The 21,466-nt window shown below is 41.3% G+C and overlaps 1 protein-coding gene across 7 annotated transcripts in view; it reads left to right on the top strand.

The window, feature by feature from the left end:
* The window catches only part of LOC118656064 (NXPE family member 3-like), a 64,990-nt gene that overhangs the window by 9,608 nt on the left and 33,916 nt on the right, over window positions 1-21,466 (top strand). For 2 of the 7 annotated variants that reach the window (XM_036308808.1, XM_036308807.1), the window contains exon 2: window positions 14,556-14,663. In XM_036308808.1, the coding sequence (XP_036164701.1) occupies window positions 14,601-14,663 (63 nt within the window). In that variant the 5' untranslated portion in view covers window positions 14,556-14,600. Of the gene's footprint in view, window positions 1-2,318; window positions 2,337-14,469; window positions 14,664-14,730; window positions 14,768-14,836; window positions 14,937-15,096; window positions 15,262-21,466 lie in introns of those variants that run through there. The other 5 variants (XM_036308810.1, XM_036308811.1, XM_036308809.1 and 2 more) reach the window with 5 other exon arrangements.

The raw sequence follows: 21,466 nt of genomic DNA, 5'->3' as shown, positions 1-21,466 counted from the left end.
CATGTTGATATTTACTGCTGTGTTGCTGACAATTACCTGAAAGAGAAGTTGGAGTGCTTCATTGGGCTGAAAAAAGTTTAGCTATATCAGAAAGCAGGTCTAATTAAGCAACTGTATTCTATATATATAAAAGGCTACATTGACTCATGCATGTCCCATACTGAACCATGTCCAGCACGACCAGGGCTGAACCTGAGGAGGGTGGTGAAGGATTAAAGAAGACAGACAAGAGAATAGAGTTAGGGCCAGGTAGGATCACTGTGCTAGATGAGGAAACAGTGACACAGCCTGTAAGCTGAAGCTTTATTTTATAGTCATATCACACAAAGCAAAACAAGTGGAGTGATTAACATGTTTACAATGTTCTTGTGAGTTCCAAATCTATTTTGTTACTCAAGCCTTGTTTTGGCAGCACTTGCTGTACTTCCCACAGCCCAGGGAGGACTATAAGGTCAAACTTTATTGTGCTTGGAGGGCAGAGCTCTGCCACAGGTCAGTCCGAGGCTTGACCCTATAGCCGCTCCCTACACATAAAGTTCTCGCTGATGCCAACTGCACGCATGTGTTTCAATCTGTCATTGTTGATTATGAATTTGGTTGACAATTCTATTATAGAGAAAGGAAGAATAGCGATATTAAAATATTTCTTCTAATTAATTTCCTTTCAGTGTGCATGAATCCGTGTACCAGGCCACTAGTTGCTAATAATTGTGGAGAAGACAAGATTTTTTATTTGTCCTTGACAACTTTTAAAGAGTCTGGAGAAGAGTGAGGGGAGATATTAAGCTTTGGTGACTTCAGCTGTTATTTTTTAAAGTGGCTTTTTTTTTTTTCTTTCAATTACCTTACCCTTGTTTACACTCCTAATTACCCAACAGGAAAATCTGTTGAGACTCTCAAAACTTTAAAGGTTATGAATGAACTGTAGAAACAAATATAGTGTCAGCCCCAGTTCAAGGAATTACGTATATAATATCCCAAAGAGTTGTTTAAATGGGAGAAAGATAAACCAGTGACAGAAGATAAGATGTACCATGACAAGAATGAAGTTGTCACAATCAGTGTAATAAATGATCCAGCTAGAGGACCAGGAGTTATAGTATGAAGCACAATAGTAGCATTTTTGGGGAGCCTGATTAATATACCTTGAACCAGGTAAAGGAAGTCAGGTCCCTAATAGATAAGTGTCCTATGGACATGTTTACCCTGTGTTCTGAGGGTGGCTTTACCAATGATCTTGGAAGTAGATGCCCTGAGGATGGATTTAATCTGCTCAGATAGGGGACTCAACTCCATACTTGCAAAATGGGGTCCAGTGAGTCAGGGATCATCGGGTCCTGACTCACTGGACCCCATCACCCAGGTGTCACCTGAAGACGGTCATGTGGGCAGATTACTCTGTATCCAGGGGACAGGCTTACCTTCTATCTCAGGGTTGATGAGGCACGTTTTAATGAAACACTTATTTTGCAGTTGACATGTAAGTTTCCACCACACCAAGGATGAGAAGTGACAGGAAAGGTGAATTAGAGAGAGAGAGTAAAGAGAACAAAACTCCAGGTCCCATCTGGGACAGCAAAGAATGCCACAGGACAGGGACCAGGCCCAGAGCAGGTCTGCCTCAGGCTGCCCAGTAGTGTGTGGGTTTTTTACTTTGTGCCGGAAAGATTTCACAATACGAGTTTAGGTGATTTTAGAGTACATTTATTAAAGCTGGGGACAGTGAAACAAGGGGAGGGCTTAGGGTAGAAGAAGCAACGGGAGAGAGCCTAGGACCTCGGTGGTGTTGTTTTGGCTCTCGAGGAACATCGTAGGAAAGAAGTGGGCCACACGGGGCTGCATGGAGTCACTGAGAAACAGGAGTCACAGGGACAGATGTATGAGCCAAGGCAGGGCTGCATTGGGCTAACTGAAAGGTTTAGGATAGAAGAAGCAACAGGAGAGAGCCTGGCCCTAGGCAGTGCTCTTCTCTGGCTCTCTAGGAATGTTATAGGGAAGAAGTGGGCCACGCTGAGCTGCTGTTAGCTCACTGAAAAGTTAGAGGAAAGGGCCCTTGGAGACAGGTTCAGGGGCTTAGTCCAGGACAAGCTGCTGCTGTCGCTTGTTCCCCTGGTTGGAAGTCTTATGGGGGCCCTGAGAATTCAGGAGAGAAGAGTAAATATGCATACCGGAGGGAGAAGCGTGCTCCTGAGAGAGCCAGCGCTGGCATCCTTTGCCTGGAGGGTTTTTATCTCTCTTACGCAGGGCAGCGGGTGGGGGGGAGGGTGTGGAAGGTGGGAGGATCTTAGGGAAGGTCACAGGGGAGGCTTTCAGCAGAATATTCTTCAGCTTTCCAGGTGAGCTCTTTAATATGCTGATGCATCAAAATGAGTGTACTGGGGAGTTTGGGATTGTTCTTTGGTCAGCTTTACTGCCTTGCCACCTTGGGTATGTCTGGCTCTGATTGTTTGTTGTTGTTGTTGTTGTTGTTGGTTCCCCTGACCTCATCTGTCCTTGGGTTTGGCTGGCACAAATGGCATTCATTGGGTCTCTGTTATCTATCTCCTGGACTAGGGCAATTTTAGCTATGTATTCTCTGCTTAAGGAGGAGAGGTATAAACCATTTGCTCTCAAGTGGTTTTTTTTTGCTAAGGAAGATGAGGTCTTGTGATTCACTAGTTGCCTGTTTGGCCTTATTTAATTATTTTATCTTCATTTTCTGATTCCACTCACCTAGGAATTTTCCTAGATTCTTACTCTCTTGCCTCAGTTATTCGTTGTCTTCCTATAGTTTAATCAAAAAGTTGTTTTCAACTTGACTTTATGACTAAAGAAAAAAACTTTTGCTCTAATGTGTTATGTAACCTTTAAAAGAATGCTAAAGAACTAAAATCCTATTTAGAATGTTTTTGCAGTATTTTTCTCAAAATTTAATTCTAAATTTTAAACCTAGGCATTTTCTAATTAGTTGTTACATAAAAAAAGGAAAAGTGAATATTTTGGATTTTCAGTTTTTATTTTCAAAAAGTATTTACCAGAACAAATGGAGAAAATAATTAATATAATTTTATGTTTATGAATTCTAAATTTTATTTTTTTTATTTTTTTTTTATATTTTATTTTTTTTTTTAAATATATTTTATTGATTTTTCACAGAGAGGAAGGGAGAGAGATAGAAAGCCAGAAACATCGATGAGAGAGAAACATCGATCAGCTGCCTCCTGCACATCTCCCACTGGGGATGTGCCCGCAACCCAGGTACATGCCCTTGACCGGAATCGAACCTGGGACCTTTCAGTCCGCAGGCTGACGCTCTATCCACTGAGCCAAACCGGTTTCGGCTATGAATTCTAAATTTTAAAGTAGTATATTGTGAGGTTATTATAAATTGTCCCTAGTGTTTCCCCCATATGTATTTTAGTATAATTTGTGTTAGTTTCACTGTGCTTCACTTTAATGTACTTTACAGATATTGCATTTTTTTTTTTACAAATTCAAGTTTAGTGACAACCCTGCATTGAGCAAGTCTATCAGCACCATTTTTCCAATACCATTTGCTCACTTTGTTTTTCTGTTTCATATTTTGGTAATTCTTGTAATATTTCAAATATTTTATTATTATATATACTAGAGGCCCCATGCACGAAATTCATGCAAGAGTAGGCCTTCCTTCCTTCCTTCCCCTGGCTGCTGGCCCCAGCTTCCCTCTGGCACCGGGGACCTGGGCTTCCCTCCAGCCACAGGTAGGCACCTGAGACCCGAGCTTCTCTTGCAGCCCCAGCTTCATCTGGAAGGTTGTCTGGAAGAATGTCCAGTCTAATTAGCATATTATGCTTTTAATATAGATGTTATGGTGATCTGTGATCAGTGATCTCTATTGTCCTATATAATAAAAACCTAATATCTAAGTGTCCAGTCATCCAGTCATCCGTTCAACCAATCAAAGCATAATATGCTAATGTTATGCTAAGGTAGCTCAACCGCTCACTATGACATGCACTGACCACCAGGGGGCAGACACTCTGACTGGTAGGTTAGCTTGCTGCTGGGGTCCGGCCGATTGGGACTGAGCGAGACGGGCCAGACATACCCTGGAGCCCTCCTGCAGTCCCTCCCCAGCTGGCCAACCTCCTGCATCGCTTGCTGGCTCTGATCATGCACTGGTGGGGTCCCTCGGCCTGATCTGCAGTGTCTTGTAATCTGGGACCCCTCGGGGGATGTTGGAGAGCCAGTTTTGGCCCAATCCCACAGGACAGGCTGAGGGACCCCACTGGTACACAAATTCATGCACTGGGCCTCTAGTTACTATTATAATTGTTTTAGGGTCCCATAAACTGTAACCATATAAGATGGTGAACTTAATCGATAAATGTATATATTACCTGCTCCATTAACTAGCCATTCCCCCATCTCTTTCTTTATCTTCAGGACTCCCTATTTCTTGAGACACAACAATATTGAAATTAGGCCAGTTAATACCCCTACAATGGTCAATAAGTATTTAAGTGAAAGGAAGATTTACACATTTCTCATCTATACTAATAAAAGGGTAATATGCTAATTAGACCGGATAGACTGAACGTCTTCCAGATGTCCTTCCTGACAAAGCTGGGGCCCAGGTGGTGCCTCCTGGGGTCCTGGGTGCCTGCGGCCAGCCAGAGGGAGGGAAGCCCAGGTCCTGGTTGCCTGCAGCCAGCCGGAGGACGAAGCCTGGGTCCCGAGTGCGGGGGCCGAAGCAGAGGTGGTTAGAGGCATCAGGCAGGCAGGTAGAGTGGTTAGGGGCGATCAGACAGGCAGGCGAGCAGTTAGGGGTGATCAGACAGGCAGGCAGGCAAGCGGTTAGGAGACAGTGGTCCCGGATTGCGAGAGGGATGTCCGACTGCTGGTTTGGGGGGATTGGGCCTAAACCGGCAGTTGGACATCCCCCAAGGGGTTCTGGATTGTGAGAGGGTGCAGGCTGGGCTGAGGGACTCTGCGCCCCCCCTCCGTGCACGAATTTTGTGTACCAGGCCTCTAGTTATAAATAAAAAGCTAGAAATGATTAAGCTTCTCAAAAGTTAAGACAGGCCAAAAGCTAAGCTTCATCCACCAAACAGCCAATTTGTGAATGGGAAGGAAAAGTTTTTGAAGAAAATTAAAAATGCTACTCCAGTGAGCACATGAATGATAAGAAACTAAAACAGCCTTATTGCTGATATGGAGAACTTTTTAGTGGCCTGGATAGAAGATTAAACCAGCTACAGCATTCCCTTAAGCCAAAGCATATCCAGAGCAAGTCCCTAACTCTCTCAAATTCTATGAAGGCTGAGAGAGTTAAGGAAGCTGTAGAAGAAAAGTTTGAAGCTAGCAGAAGTTCGTTCATGAGATTTAAGAAGCTGTTTCCATAATATAAAAGTACAAGGTGAAGCAGCAAGTATTGAGGTAGCAAGTTATTCAGAAGATCTTGCTAAGATAATTAATGAAGGTGGCTACACCAAAAAACAGATTTTTAATGTAGATGAAGGTCTTGGATTAGAAGAAGATGCCGATTTTCATAGCTAGAGAAAAGTCAATGCCTGGCGTTGGAACTTCAAAGGACAGAATGGCTTTCTTGTTGTGGGCTAATGCAGCTGGTGACTTTAAGTTGAAGCCAGTGCTCATTTATCATTCCAAAATTCCCAGGGCCTTTAAGAATTATGCTAAATCTACTCTACCTGTACTCCATAAATGGCACAATAAAGGCTGGTGACAGCACATCTGTTTATAACATGATTTACTGAATATTTTAAGACCACTGTTGAGATCTTAATTTAATTTTTTATAAACTTTTTTCTCATATAAATGAGGCAGAGGAGATGAGAGGATCACTCAGTATCACACATTAGCAACACAAACATGATATGGTTGATTTTCTATTGATAGCTCCAAACCAAATCATAATATTGGTATGCTTATATTTTTCTTTTAGTAAAAGTATATTGTTAAGGAATTAACATTTTCATTTCAGTTTTTAGAATATCAAAATCTTTTCTGAGCACCAAATGGCTAGGTTGTGAATCCTAGCCACTTTTAATCCACTAAAGACTAGTGGGAATGTATCAGCCAGAGTAGCAAGTACTTTTTTTTCTAAACCAGAGTGCTATATCTGTCACCCTGCAGTATTACCAATGCTGTTGTAAACAGAATTTAAAGTGGTATTAAAAAACCTCCTATTAAGCAATTTTTATCTGTTTGTATATTTTACTATAGATTAGGTACAAGCAACATCTAAATAAAATTATGCTTTTAACTCTAAAAAAAGACATAGGGTATCTGAATGAATAAATAAACAAGACCCATATATATACGGTCTACAAGAGATCCACCTCAGAACGAAAGACACATACGGACTGAAAGTAAAGAGATGGAAAAATATATTTTATGCAAACAGATATGAAAAAAATCTGGAGTAGCAATATTTCTATCACATAAAATAGACTAGGACAAAGGCTATAATAAGAGACAATGAAGAATACGTATTACATAATTGTAAAGGGATCCATCTAGCAAGAGGATATAATCCTTGTAAACATTTATGCACCCTACATAGGAGCACCTAAATATATAAAGCAAATCTTAATGGACATAAAGGGAGAGATCAGCAGAAATACAGTCATAGTAGGAGACTTTAATTACCCTCGACATTACTGGATATATCTTCCAGACAGAAAATCAACAAGGAAACAGTGGCCTTAAATGACACATTAGACCAGATGGATTTAATTGATATTTTTCAGAGCATTTTACCCCAAAGCAGTAGAATATACATTCTTTTCAAGTGGACATAGAATATTTTCCAGGATAGACCACATGTTAGGACACAAAATAAGTATCAATAAATTTAATAAGGTAGAAATCATATCAACCATCTTTTGTGACCACAATGGTATGAAACTAGAAATCAATTACAAGAAAAAACTGAAAACACACAAAGACATGGAGGCTAAATAACATGTTACTATACAATGAATGGGTTAATAAAATCAAGAAAAAAAATCAAAGATACCTTGAGACAAATGAAAATGAAAACAACAACCCCAAATCTATGGGACACAGTGAAAACAGTTCTAAGAGGGAAACTCATAACAATACAGGCTTACACCAGGAAACAAGAAAAATATAATGTTATTTCACCTTACACATAAAGGCACTAGAAAACGGACAACAAACAAAACCCAAAGTGAGTAGAAGTAAGACAATAATGAAGATAAGAGTGGAAATAAATGAAATAGAGTCTAAAAATATACAAGAGATCAATGAAACCAAGAGCTGGTTCTTTCAAAAGGTGAAAAAGATTGATAAACCTAAACCAGACTCATAAGAGAGAAAGAGAGAGAGAGAGAGAGAGAGAGAGAGAGAGAGAGAGAGAGAGAGAATCCAAATAAATAAAATCAGAATTGAAAGAGAAGTAATAACTGACACTACAGAAATACAAAAGATCATGAAAAAATATTATGAACAACTATATGTCAGTAAATTGGACACTCTGAAAGAAATGAATAAATTCCTAGAAATATACAATCTTTCCAAACTGAACCAAGAAGAAACAGAAAATCTGAACAGACCAATTATAACCAACAAAATTGAAACAGTAATTTAAAAAAAAACTCCAAACAAACAAAAAGTCTGGACCAGATGGCTTCACAGGTGAATTTTACCAAACACTCAAAGAATTAACACCTATCCTTCTCAAACTAGTCCAAAAAAGTCAAGAGAGGGGAAGACTCCCAAACTCATTTTACAAGGCCAGCATTATCCTCATTCCAAAACCAGATAAATACACTACAAAGAAAGTAAATTCTGCCCTGCCAATGTGCTCAGTAGTTGAGTATTGACCTATGAATCAGAAGGTCGTGGTTCAATTCCTGGTCAGGGCACATGCCCAGGTTGCGGACTCCATCCCTGGTGTGGGGTGTGCAGGAGGCAGCTAATCAGTGATTCTCTCTCACCATTAATGCTTCTATCTCTCACTCCCTCTCCCCTCCTCTCTGAAATAAATAAAAATATATTTTAAAAAAAAGAAAGTAAATTCTGATGAATATAGATACAAACATCCTCAATAAAATATTAGCAAGCTGAATTCAGCAGTACGTTAAAAAGATCATACACTTTGATTAAGTGGGATTTATTCCTGGGATGTATGGTTGATACAATATCTGCAAATCAATTTACATGGTACACCACATACACAAAATTTAGGATAAAAATCATATGATTATATCAATAGGTGCAAAAAAAGCATTTGACAAAATCCAGCACCCATTTATGATAAAAACTCTCAGCAAAATGGGAATAGAAGGAATATACCTCAACATAATAAAGGCCACATATGACAAACCCCCAGTTAACATCATATTCAATGGAGAGAAACACTAAAGGTGTTTCCCTTAAAATCAGGAATAAGACTGGGACGTCCACTTTCATCACTCTTATTCAACATAGCACAGAAGTCCTAGCCACAGCAATCAGGCAAGAAGAAGAAATAAAAGGCATCCAAATTGAAAAGGAAGAAGTAAAACTGTCATTATTTGCAGATGACATGATACAGTATATAGAGAACCCTAAAGATTTCACACACACACACACACACACACACACACACACACACACAAACTATTAGAACTGATAAATGAATTCAGAAAAGTAGCAGAAGACAAAATAAATATTCAGATTAAAATATCATAAAAAGAAGGAAATCTTACTATTTGCAACAACAAAGATAGACTTAGAGAGTATTATGCTAAGTGAAATAAATCACTTAGAGAAAGACAAATACCATATACTTCCACTTATATCTAGAATCTAAAGAACAAAATAAATGAACAAACAAAATAGAAACAGACTCATAGATACAAAGAACAAATTGATGGTTGCCAAATGGGAGAGCTCTGGGGATGAAAAGATGAAGGGTTTTAGAAGTACAAATTGGTAGTTATAAAACAGTCAACTGGATAGGAAATATAGTCAACTAGAGGCCTGGTGCATGAAATTCATGGGGTGGGGGGGGGGCGGGGGGGAGAGCCCTCAGCCCAGCCTGCTCCCTCTCCGGGACCCCTTGGAGGATGTCTGATTGACGATTTAGGCCCAATCCCCAGGATCAGGCCTAAACCAGCAGTTGGACATTCCTCTCACAATCCTGGACCACTGGCTCCTAATTGCTCACCTCCCTGCCTACCTGGTCGCCCTTAACTCCCCCCCCCCCCCACTAGCCTGATTGCCCCTCACTGCCTTTGCCTGCTGGCCTGATTGCCTCTAACTGCCCACCCCCTGCTGGCCTGGTTGCCCTCAACTGCTCCCCTCTGCCAGCCTAGTCACCCCTCACTGCCCCCCCCTGCCAGCCTAATTGCCCCCAACTGCCCCCCCCCCCCTTGCCGGCCTGGTTGCCCCACGTAGCCTGCTGTTCAGTCGTTTGGTCGTCCCTCACTAACCCCCCTGCCAGCCTGGTCATTGGCAACCATCTTGTGAGGGTGTGAGAGTTAATTTGCATATTACCTCTTTATTATATAGGATAATATTGTAATAAGTATGTATGGTGCCAGGTGGGTACTGGAAAAATTGGGGGGAACACTTTGTAAAATATATGATTGTCTAAACCAGTGGTTCTCAACCTTCTGGCCCTTTAAATACAGTTCCTCATGTTGTGACCCAACCATAAAATTATTTTCGTTGCTACTTCATAACTGTAATGTTGCTACTGTTATGAATCGTAATGTAAATATCTGATATGCAGGATGGTCTTAGGCGACCCCTGTGAAAGGGTCGTTCGACCGCCAAAGGGGTCGCGACTCACAGTTTGAATACCGCTGATCTAAACACTATGCTGTACATCTGAAACTGACACAAATAAAAAAAACTCGCAAAAAAATTAATAAGACACAAAGAACAGAAAAATAATTAAAACATGAGAAGGAAAGTTGAAAGAAAATGGGGTATCAGGAAACTTTTGGTCTGTTTGTAGGCTCTGGAACATTTCAGAGTGTTTTTGAAGAGGTCATAACCTTTCTGGGTCTTGTATCTTTATCTGTAAAATAAAGAGGTTGAGGGAAAAAAAAAAAAAAAAGAAACTTGCAAACTAAGAACACATGGCTAAACTGGGATCATATTGCCTCAACATTACCCAAAACCCAAGTGCTATGATGTGATAGAGCTGAGTGGTGGGAATTTTGTTATTTCCTTATACTCCTCTGTAATTTGAAATTTTCATAAATAGCATACATACACACACCTTTACTTTTTAAAAAATTGAGAGAGAGAGAGAGAGAGAGAGAGAAACATAGATGTGAGAAACATCATTCTGTTGCCTCTTGCACATTCCCAACCAGGTATTGAACCTATGTATGTGCCCTGACCAAGAATAGAACCTGCCGCCACCTTTTGGTGTATGGGACAATGTAGGGAACGGCTCTAGGGTCAAGTCTCGGGCTGACCTGTGGCAGGGCCACAAGCAAGTCCCAGCCTGGAGGGCAGAACTCTCCTAGCATAATTAAGCCTGACCTTGTAGCCCTCCCTAATTCCTTCCTAAGTAGCTAATGGGCTGTGGGAGGTGCAGCAAGTGTTGCCAAAACAAGCACATTTGTATACATGTTAATCTACCCTTGTTGTTTAGGTTTTTTTTAATTAAAATCTTTATTGTTCAGATTATTACAGTTGCTCCTTTTTTTTCCCACAATAGCTCCCCTCCACCCGGTTCCCACCCCACCCTCTGCCCTTACCCCCCCCCCCCCACTGTCCTCATCCATAGGTGTACAATTTTTGTCCAGTCTCTTCATGCACCCCCCCACACTCCTTTTCCCCCCAAGAATAGTCGGTCCACTCCCTTTCTATGCCCCTGATTCTATTATAATCACCAGTTTATTCTGTTCATCAGATTATTTATTCCCTTGATTTTTAGATTCACTTGTTGATAGATGTGTATTTGTTGTTCATAATTTGTATCTTTACCTTTTTCTTCTTCTTCCTCTTCTTAAAGGATACCTTTCAGCCTTTCATACAATACTGGTTTGGTGGTGATGAACTCCTTTAGTTTTTTCTTATCTGTGAAGCTCTTTACCTGACCTTCAATTCTGAATGATAGCTTTGCTGGGTAAAGTAATCTTGGTTGTAGGTTCTTGGTATTCATCACTTTGAATATTTCTTGTCACTCCTTTCTGGCCTGCATAGTTTCTGTTGAGAAATCAGCTGACAGTCATATGGGTACTCCCTTGCAGGTAACTGTCTTTCTCTTGCTGCTTTTAAGATTCTCTCTTTGTCTTTTGCTCTTGGCATTTTAATTATGATGTATCTTGGTGTGGTCCTCTTTGGATTCCTTTTGTTTGGGGTTCTCTGTGCTTCCTGGACTTGTAAGTCTATTTCTTTCACCAGGTAGGGGAAGTTTTCTGTCATTATTTCTTCAAATAGGTTTTCAATATCTTGCTCTCTCTCTTCTTCTGGCACCCCCATAATTCGGATGTTGGTACGTTTGAAATTGTCCCAGAAGCTCCTTACACTATCTTCATATTTTTGGATTTTTTTTTCTTTTTGTTTTTCCGGTTGGGTGTTTTTTGCTTCTTCGTATTTCAAATCTTTGACTTGATTCTTGGGATCCTCTAGTCTGCTGTTGGAACTCTGTATAATATTCTTTATTTCAGTCAGTGTATGCTTAATTTCTAGTTGGTCCTTTTCATAACCTCGAGGGTCTCACTAGATTTCTTGAGGGTCTCACTAAGTTTATCAGCAGTTTCTAGAGAATTCTTGAAAAACCTTAAAAGTGTGGTTTTGAACTCTATATCCAGTAGTTTGCTTTCCTCCATTTGTGTCATTTGTGACCTGTTTCTTTGTCTCCGCATTTTTTATGCTTCCCTGTGTTGATAGAGTGGCTTTCTGTGCTAGGTGTCCTATAGGGCCCAGTGGCTCAGCCTCCCCAATTACCTGAGGTGGATGCTCTTGGTGCACCCCTTTGTGGGCTTTGTGCACAGTCTTGTTGTAGTTAAGCCTTGATTTTTGTAGGTATCACTGGGAGGAATTGACCTCCAGGCCAATTGGCTGTGAGAATCAGCTGTGTCTGCAGTGGGAGAACTTCTGTGCTGGAGACACCCTTCTGGGGCAAGACTTGCTTCAGTGGGGCTTTGGTGCTCACTGAGTCTGCCCCCTGAGTGTGTCCCCTATGGATCTGAGGAATTGTAATCTGGATGGTCCCACTCTGACCACTGGGTACACTGGTACTTGGATCTCTAAGGAGGTGCTAATCTAGCCTCTTCCTGAGGCTACCCATCAGGAACCCAGCTGTGAAGCAATGCAAGCTGATGTGGGGCCTTGGGCCTTCTTTTGTAAGTTCTGGGTTTCTCTGACCCAGCTGCAGTTTGTTAGGTAATTTTCAGATTGCAAAGGGCCAGGCCTTTCATATGCAAAAGCCTCTGCGCACGGCTTGGGTGGGACAGAGTCTTTGGGGATCAACAGGGCAGAGCAAGCAGCTATGGCTGATCCTCAGTCCTACCCTAAGAGGCTCCATGTCTCAGTGTCCCGTTAATCACTGCAAGTACCTCTAAGAGAAAGCCGCCTTCACGTTCTGACTGATGCCAGACAGTCCAGTTTCTCCTGTATGAGTCTGGGTCCCCAGAGACTCGCCCTGAACTGGAGTTCAGAGAAGTCAGGAGCTTGAGACTCCCTCCCGATTGAAAAAGACAACCGTGTCCTCAGCTGCCAGCCCTTTTCACGTGCACCTCCATACCTCTGCTCTTTACTTCCACACTGCACCTCCTCTGAGTCTCAGTGTGCTTTTCTCTTTCCTTCTAGTTGTAGAATTTCCACTCAGCCAGCCTTCCTGTGGTTCTGGATGATGTCCGTTTTGTCTTTTAGTTGTATTTTTGAAGTGGTTGTGCGAGGCAGCAATTTCCGGTGTTTACCTATGCCGCCATCTTGGGTTTTTTTCCTACCCTTGTTTTAATCAGACTATAAAATAAAGCATCCGCTTGCAGGCTGGGTCTTTCATGTCCTCATCCAGGCATGGGAGATCCACCGAGCCCCAGCTGTGTTCTCTTGTCTGTCTTTTCTTCAATCCTTCACCACCCCTCCTCAGGTTCACTGTTGGCCGTGCTGGCGCAACACAGGACAACACTCCAACCCACTGGACCACACTAGCCAGGGCCCACACCTATCTTTTGTAGGTATTATTGCTTCTCTCTTCAAAATGAATGTCTGAATTTTTATAATGAGTAAGTTTAAAGGAAAATGTTAAGTAAAAATAGTGTAGACAGGGTATGGATATTGCAAAATCATATGAAATTCCTAGTGTGTGACTGGAGGTTAGGAAATTCTTATATGGTTTGTACTGCTCTTTTTACTCCAGCTGATTCAGTCTTAGAATCTAATTTGCACAAATAACAATGATCACTGTTGTTGTTTTATTTCTTTTTTATGGTTTAAGGTATTACATATGTCTCCTTTTCCCCCCGATCGACCCCTCCCTGGCCACTCCCACCTCCCATTGATCATTGTTTTGGCATATTTGTATTTCTCTTCAGATTTGATATTCCAGCTCTTTATTTAACCTTATATTATTTCATCGTATGTATTTCAGGGCGGTGGGCATCGACACGCTGAAATCCACTCTGACTCAGACCTGTCACCTCTCCGTCACCCTCTGGAATAACCCATGCTGACACTCTCAGATAGATAGATGCCCTCTTCTTCCTCATGCTAAAGTCCTCCTATTATGCAGGGGTGGGAAATCTCTGAGCCTCTGGTGGGCCACATAAGGCCCATGAAACCATTTGGTCTAGCTCTGCTAAGGCACTAAGAATGAGTTAATTAAATGTTTGACCAAAGCCATGACCAGTTTGGCTCAGTGGATAGAGCATCAGCCTGTGGACTGAGGGGTCCCAGATTCGATTCCAGTCAAGGGCATGTACCTTGGTTGCGGGCACATACCCAGTGGGGGGTGTGCAGGAGGCAGCTGAATTGATGTTTCTCTCTCATCGATATTTCTAACTATCTCTCTTCCTCTCCTTTCCTCTCTGTAAAAAATCAATAAAATGTATCAAAAAAAAATGTTTGACCAAATATTGTAGGCTCATTTTTAATTTGATAATTTCGTATGGCCCCCAAATGATGTTATAAATACCCAAATGGCCCTTGGCAGATAAAAAGGTTCCCCATCCCTGCTTCTGGAGATATTATATATCAATAGAAGAACTACAATTAACACCAAATATATTTTATGAAAATTTACAAGTGAATGACAATGTATGTTCTCTCACTGATGTTTTTGGCGGTGTGGTGAAGTATTAGCTAACCCAATTGTGAAAGAGGTCATTAGTGCAAAGACCAAGAGGCACACGTGACAACCCAGAATGGAATGTTACTAGACACTGCTCACTGGAAGCTGCAATTGTTTCAAAGTCCAGAAAAAGAGACTTTAAATTCTGGGGGAAACCTAGGACTTAGAAAGGTGGATTTTGAAAGACACAGGGTCTGGAATAGTTTATAGTATCAGGCAGAACATGTACCTCTCTTGGAAAGTTACAAGAAGTAACTCAGTAACTTAACAAGCCTATTAAATTTTTATTTTATATTCCACCTAGATCCATGGTTCATACTGGTTACTTGGGAGAAAAATCTACACCGCCATGGGTTCATTCATGGGGCAACCCAAGATTCTTCTGACTGTGGTGTTGGTCGTCCTGGCTTGGGTGAGTACAACCCAAGATTCTTCTGACTGTGGTGTTGGTCGTCCTGGCTTGGGTGAGTACTACCCAAGATTCTTCTGACTGTGGTGTTGGTCGTCCTGGCTTGGGTGAGTACTCCCCTTGCTCCACTACCTCTTGTCGCTGGCTCATTTGTTCTCCCCTTGTGCAACCTCCAGTTTGAATTGATTACTGCCTGACGTCCGGGAGAGGGGGCTGAGGGAGCTCTCAGTTTCCTTCCGTCTGCCTCAGAGGAACTCCAGTGGCAGCAATTGCAAGGTGAAGCCTTACCCTTAGGAGAAGGGTGGGTGGTTGGGTGTTGGGGTCTATTAAGGAGTTAGAAACACAAACCCAGAAGAGATTGTTCCAGGGAAATCCCAGTGGAGGGGAAGGGGAGCAATTCACATTGTTTTTAGCTCTCTAACCCTTTCTGTCACAGTGTATGAGATAGAAGTCTGTGGTGTCCAGTCCTGCTTTTTAAGCACAGAAAAAGTCAGGGATTCAAGAAAAAAATCCCTGTCCAAAAGGCGAGTGGGCAGTTGGCTGGAGTGACCTTTGTGGTGTTTTGGAAGAACTTGGCTGTGACAAGAAGCTATGAATACCTGTAAGAGAAGGCATTTCCCTGTTTGCCCATAGATCATAACTGGAGTTTGTTTAATGTAGCTATAGGTACATTTTGTTTGGCCTGTTTTAACTTATGCTTAAAATAATTGAATGGGTTATTGATATTTAAACAGTATGATATTTCACATAAAAATATGAATTTCTGGTTTCTCTTAAAAGTGGTTTAACCTCAGGACAGCAAGTTCACAAATTGGTCTTTATTCTAATAGCACGGAGGGGTTTGGTATGGAAACCCTAATTTTTTTAATGTTGACAAAAGAAACGTCCAATCCTGTAGAGAATTTTTCTGAATTTATTTGAGCCAAACTGACAATTGCAGGAAGCAAAATCTCAATGGATTGAGAAAATGCTCCAGAGAATGGCCGTTTTATAGCTTACTTTATACATTAGAATCAAAGGAGGAGATGTTACATGAAAGGGGGGTGGGATTTACATGAAATTCATTGGTGGTAAACTAGGGAGGTGGAAGAAATCAGAGCAGGGAAATCTCTGAGATTGGATAAAGAGTACAACAGAGCTCAGCTGGCGTGGCTCAGTGCTTGAGCATCAACCTCTGAACCAGGAGGTCACAGTTTGATTCTTGGTCAGGGCATATGTCCAGGTTGCGGGCTCGATCCCCAGTAGGGGTTGTGCAGGACGAAGCCAATCAATGATTCTCTCTCATTGATGTTTTTATCTCTCTCTCTCCCTCTTCCTCCCTCCCTCTGTGAAATCAATAAAAAAAATATTTTTTAAAAAAGAATAAAATGGAGAGACAGATACTTCTTTTAAATTGGAGGATACAGGATGGTTAACAATGAACAGTTATAGCATGTAGAACATGGTATTTGGGGAACAAGATAACAATGAGGGGTTCTGCCTGGCTGGTGTGGCTCAGTGGTTGAGCATTGACCCATGAACCAGGAGGTCACGGTTGGATTCCCATTCAGGGCACATGCCTAGGTTAAGGGAGGGCAGTGAGCAGGAGGCAGCCAATCAATGATTCTCTCTCATCATTGCTGTTTCTATCTCTCTCTTCCTCTCTCTGAAGTTAATAAAAATATATACAAATATATTTTTTAAAAACAACAACAAAATGACAATGAGGGGTTCTGTGGTCTCAGTGGTATGAGGTTGTACTCTGAGGGTCTGGAAAAAGGGGGTTGCTTAAACTTTCAAAGGGTATGCTATTTTAATTTTATTTCCCATTAATCCTCATCTGAGGATATTTTCCCATTGGTTTTAGAGAGAGTGGAAGAGAGAGGAAAAGAAAGAGAGAAACATCAATGTGAGAGAAACACATCAATTGGTTGCCTCCTGCACATGTCCTGACCAGGCCCTGGGCCAGGGAGGAGCCTGCAACTGAGGTACATGCCCTTGACTGGAATCAACCCAGGACCCTTGGGTCCGCAGGTCCATGCTCTATCCACTGAGCCAAACCGGCTAGGGCTCAAAGGGTATGTTATTTTAGATGCAAAAAGACAATAGACTTGCATGCATATTAGCATAACCAATGGACACAGACACTGGGGCAGTGGGAGCTTATCCTGGAGGGTGTGGGATAGACAGGCTTACTTCAAGTAAATACTGACCTTTGTCAAGGAAACTATAGGCCTAGGATGTCACCACCTGCCACGGCTCGCTTTTAGTTAGGACTTCTTGAGTTCAGATCATCCTGTTGTTATTGGTGCTGGAGTTCTTGAGTTCCCCAACAAGAGGAAACCCCAGAGAAATTTCCAGACAGATTTTTTTTATTAGGCTTATGTTTGAGCACAAAAGAGGCAGCACAAAAGGAAGGACGGTTCTCTGAATTGGCTTGGGGACTGAGTTTGCTTGGCTGTTTTTATAAGCTGGGGACAAAGTGGGTGTGTGCAGACCAATCAGTAGAAACCACCAATCCTGAAAGGACATGAAAAAAGAAACAATAGGCTTTTGGGAAAAGGAAGTTTTGTGGAATTTTCCATGTCAGGGCAGGAAAAGCAAGCTATTAGAAGGGAGACAAAATTCTGCAATTGCTTTGAGCAGAGTGTGAAGGGGTAGTGACATTCAGATCTGATATTCCTTCTAGCTACCGCATCTTACTGGCTTCCTGGTCACTGAGTATTTTTCCACTCTTGGGCCCAAGTCCTTATACTGTCTCACTCTGTGGTTACTTTCAGTCTTTGAGTTTGTAAGGCCCACCATGCAGGCCTCCCTGATCTAGTCAGGTTTAGTAAGTGGCCCCTTTTTGTCCCCATTAAAAATCAGATCCAGCCGAAACCGGTTTGGCTCAGTGGATAGAGCGTCAGCCTGCGGACTGAAAGGTCCCAGGTTCGATTCCGGTCAAGGGCATGTACCTGGGTTGCGGGCACACCCCCCGTGGGAGATGTGCAGGAGGCAGCTGATCGATGTTTCTCTCTCATCGATGTTTCTAACTCTCTATCTCTCTCCCTTCCTCTCTGTAAAAAATCAATAAAATATATTTTTTAAAAAAATTTAAAAAAAAAGAAAAATAAATCAGATCCAAATAAAGTATTGATTTCATTTCCAGAGTAAACTTTCACTGTGAGAGAGTGAGACATCTTGGTGCAGCAGCCAAAACTTTCCACTTTTTAAAAAGTTGAATTATAACATACATGAGAATATATAAATCATAAGTGCTCCATTAAATAAAAGATAACACAGCTGTGTAATCATCACAAGTCAAGAAATAAAAATTACCAGTACCCCAGAAGCTTCCGTTTTTGCCTTCTTCTCTATCACTATCACCCTCTCTTCTTTCCAACTATAAACATTATAGGTTATTTTTGCCTGATTTTGCATTTTATGGAAATGTAATCGTAAACTATGTATTCTTTTATGTGTGTGTTCTTTCATTCTAAAGGCAGGAGAGTAAGAAGCTAGGAAAATTCTTTGGCAGGTAGAATGGGGAAAGTGAAACAGATTGCTAAGTCACACTGGCCTCATCCAGCACCCTGCCTCACCTGCTGCCTTCTCCCTTGTGTGACCACCTCCTTAAGCATTAAGCCCTCAGGACAATGAGGTTCTCATCAGCATCAAATAATCTTAGAACAAAGCCTCTGGTCTGTTGATCATCAACACAGAGTTTTGGTCAAACTAGAGATAACACCCAGGCCTCAGTTGTGTTTCAGCTCCGAACCCAGAAATAGCAAAACCAGAAGAAGCAATGCCTTCGCTGACATCAGGACCAGATGCAATGACTAATGACCTCCTACCATAGTGCAGACCAATCAGTAGAAACCACCAATCCTGAAAGGACACAACTAAAAGCTGATGAATATTCTATTGAGATCCTTCCCTGAGTCCTCCCCTAAAGTCCCTGTCTTTAGAAAACAGGTAAAAAATCCTCAAGACAAGGGACCCAGTGCACTTGCACTCTCTCTATCTCCCTCTGTTGGTACCTTCCTCCTGTCCCCTTATTTCCTCAAGGCATGTACTAGTATCTTCACTTTCCATCTCCTAAACTCCAATAGCACTTTGGCTTCTGTAACTTGTCTCCTGAGTCCCTGCAGCCCAGCTGGCTCACTTCTTCTACCTCTGTGACTTTCTAAATAAACTTCTTGCACTAGAGTTCTTGGCTCTGAATTCTTTCTTTGCTGAACTCAAGAACTGAGGTCAAATACCGCCACTAACAATTCTGTTTTTATGAGAGTCATCCATGTTGTAGTGTAAACCCATGATTTGCTCATTTTATGTTAGTACTCTAGTGCTTTTAGTACTCTAGTGTATATGAATATATGACAATTTACTTATCCATTCTACTATTGACGGCCATTTGGATTGTATTCAATTTTGAACTATTCAAAATATTGCCTGGTGCACATATGCATGCCTTTCTGTTGAGTATATACCAACCAGCTAAATTGCTTGGTTCTAAGATATGCAAACATTAACCTTTAGTACAGTGCTTCTCGGCCTTCCTAATGCCGCGACCCTTTAATACAGTTCCTCATGTTGTGGTGACCCCCAACCATAAAATTATTTTTGTTGCTACTTCATAACTGTAATTTTGCTACTGTTATGAATCATAATGTAAATATCTGATATGCAGGATGTATTTTCATTGTTACAAATTGAACATAATTAAAGCATAGTGATTAATCACAAAAACAATATGTAATTATATATTATGAAATATTTCTAATTACAAATAAATGAAATTTTGTCTTGAAGCATGGTGTAGCATGGGTAACAGTCTTAATATAACAACAGTAAACTACATTGCTACATTTTGCGACAGTATGCGTAAAAAGCCAACGTCAGTGTGAAGGTTGAGATAGCGTCTTTCTCACCAGATCAGAAATTCTCGAGGCAGTCTTTGCAAGAGCACAACGAAAATCATCTTCCACAACAAGTCTACTTCTGTATTTAGACTTGATAACCAACAAGCTGGAAAATGTTTCACAAAGATATGTTGTTGGAAATGGAAGAAGAAGGCGCAACACAGTCTCAGACAGAACAGGATATGACTGCAAACACTTGATCCAGAATTCTGTAACTGGCATTGTAGGGAAATCAGTTCTCGCTGCATCGTTGTTAATAAGTTCAATGAACTCCCCTTGTGCTGTCTCAGGAACATCTTCAGCTTTGACTGCGAACGGGCTTCTGGCAAGTGCAAATGGGGTGTCAGGCAGATTTGGAAAGTATGATGAAATTTCGTCGGCAAGCTTGTGCAAGTGTTCTTTCATAGAAATTATCATCATAATCCTTTTGTCTTGTTCAATGTCATGTTCCTCAAAGAAAGCAGATAAGGTAGGCAACGTGTAAATTTTATTTTCTCCAATTTTTTTTTTTTGCCAAAGCTGAAGTTTCATTTGGAATGATCAGATCTTTTCAGACAAATCGAGGCATGTTGCATTTGGTCCTTGCAGTGATAAATTTAACTCAACCAAGTAAGCTATTTTCTGCAGTTCACTTTTATCACCGAAAAGTGCTTCGAACTGCTGTCTTGCTTTCTGATTAAAAAACGTTTTGAGTTCATCACAAAGCTCAAAAACACATTTTAAAATTTTTCCTCTCGACAACCATCTCATTTCAGTGTGAAATAGCAGAGCATTGTTCAGTGCATCCAACTCATTGCAGTTGCGAAAACAGTCGACTGTTTAAAGTGCTCGCCTTGCCCTGGCTGGTTTGGCTCACTGGATAGAGTGTCGGCCTGGGGACTGAAGGGTCCCAGTGGATTCCCGTCAAGAGCATGTACCTTGGTTGCGGTCACATCCCCAGTAGGGGGTGTGCAGGAGGCAGCTGATCGATGCTTCTCTCTCATCGATGTTTCTAACTCTCTCTCTCCCTTCCTCTCTGTAAAAAATCAATAAAATATATTTTTTAAAAAATACAAATAAAGTGTTCGCCTTTACAAAATTGACACAACTTATGATGCTTTTCATTACTTCTTATAACTCTTGTGGCAGCGTCTTCATTGTTAATATTTGCCGATGAATCATACAGTGAATTCCGATGACTTTTGGTGACTCATTCAGTACCAAACGTTGAAATCCAGATTGACATCCTAGCATAGCTGGAGCACCATCTGTGCCAACACCACAAACCTTTTCCCAAGAGATCTTATGCTCTTTCTGAAATGAACCAACTGTGTCAAATACATCACGTGCAGTAGTTGTCATTTCAAGAGGTTTGCAAAAAAGAAACTCATCTTTAAAGTCGCCATCATTAATATACCTCACGTAAACCAGTAACTGTGAACAGTTTGCAACGCCTGTAGACTCATCAAGCTGGATACTAAATATTGGAAGTGGAGCAGATTTAATTTCCTGGATTACCTGATCAAGAATATCAGCAGACATGTCATCTATTCTTCTGCGGACGGTGTCATTAGATAAGGAAATTGCACTCAATTTCGTAACAAATTCGTCTCCAATCATAACTCGAACAATGTCTTTGGCCGCTGGCAACAGTAATGATGTGAGGTTTCATAGCTCTGGCGATTCTGAGTGCCACCAAATATGAAGCTTCAACGGCTGCTACGTTTTGTTTGTGGTGCTTGCCACCAGTGTCAAGTCTGGTTTTCTTGAGTCCACCAGCTTTGCTTCTAAAATAGTTGGTATCCTTGCCGGCAAAGCTCGGGTGCTTGCTATCAAAACTGCGTTTTAGTTTGTTTGGCTCCATAGATTCGGCTGATAGAACTTCACAACAAATAACACATTGTGGTTTCTCAATTCCTGCTGTAGTTACTGAGGTAAAACCAT

This window comes from Myotis myotis, unplaced genomic scaffold (genome assembly GCF_014108235.1).
Source record: "Myotis myotis isolate mMyoMyo1 unplaced genomic scaffold, mMyoMyo1.p scaffold_m19_p_5, whole genome shotgun sequence".
Taxonomy (NCBI): Eukaryota; Metazoa; Chordata; class Mammalia; order Chiroptera; family Vespertilionidae; genus Myotis; species Myotis myotis.
Note: the sequence above shows the minus strand (reverse complement) of the source record. Positions and strands in the feature narration are given on the sequence as shown.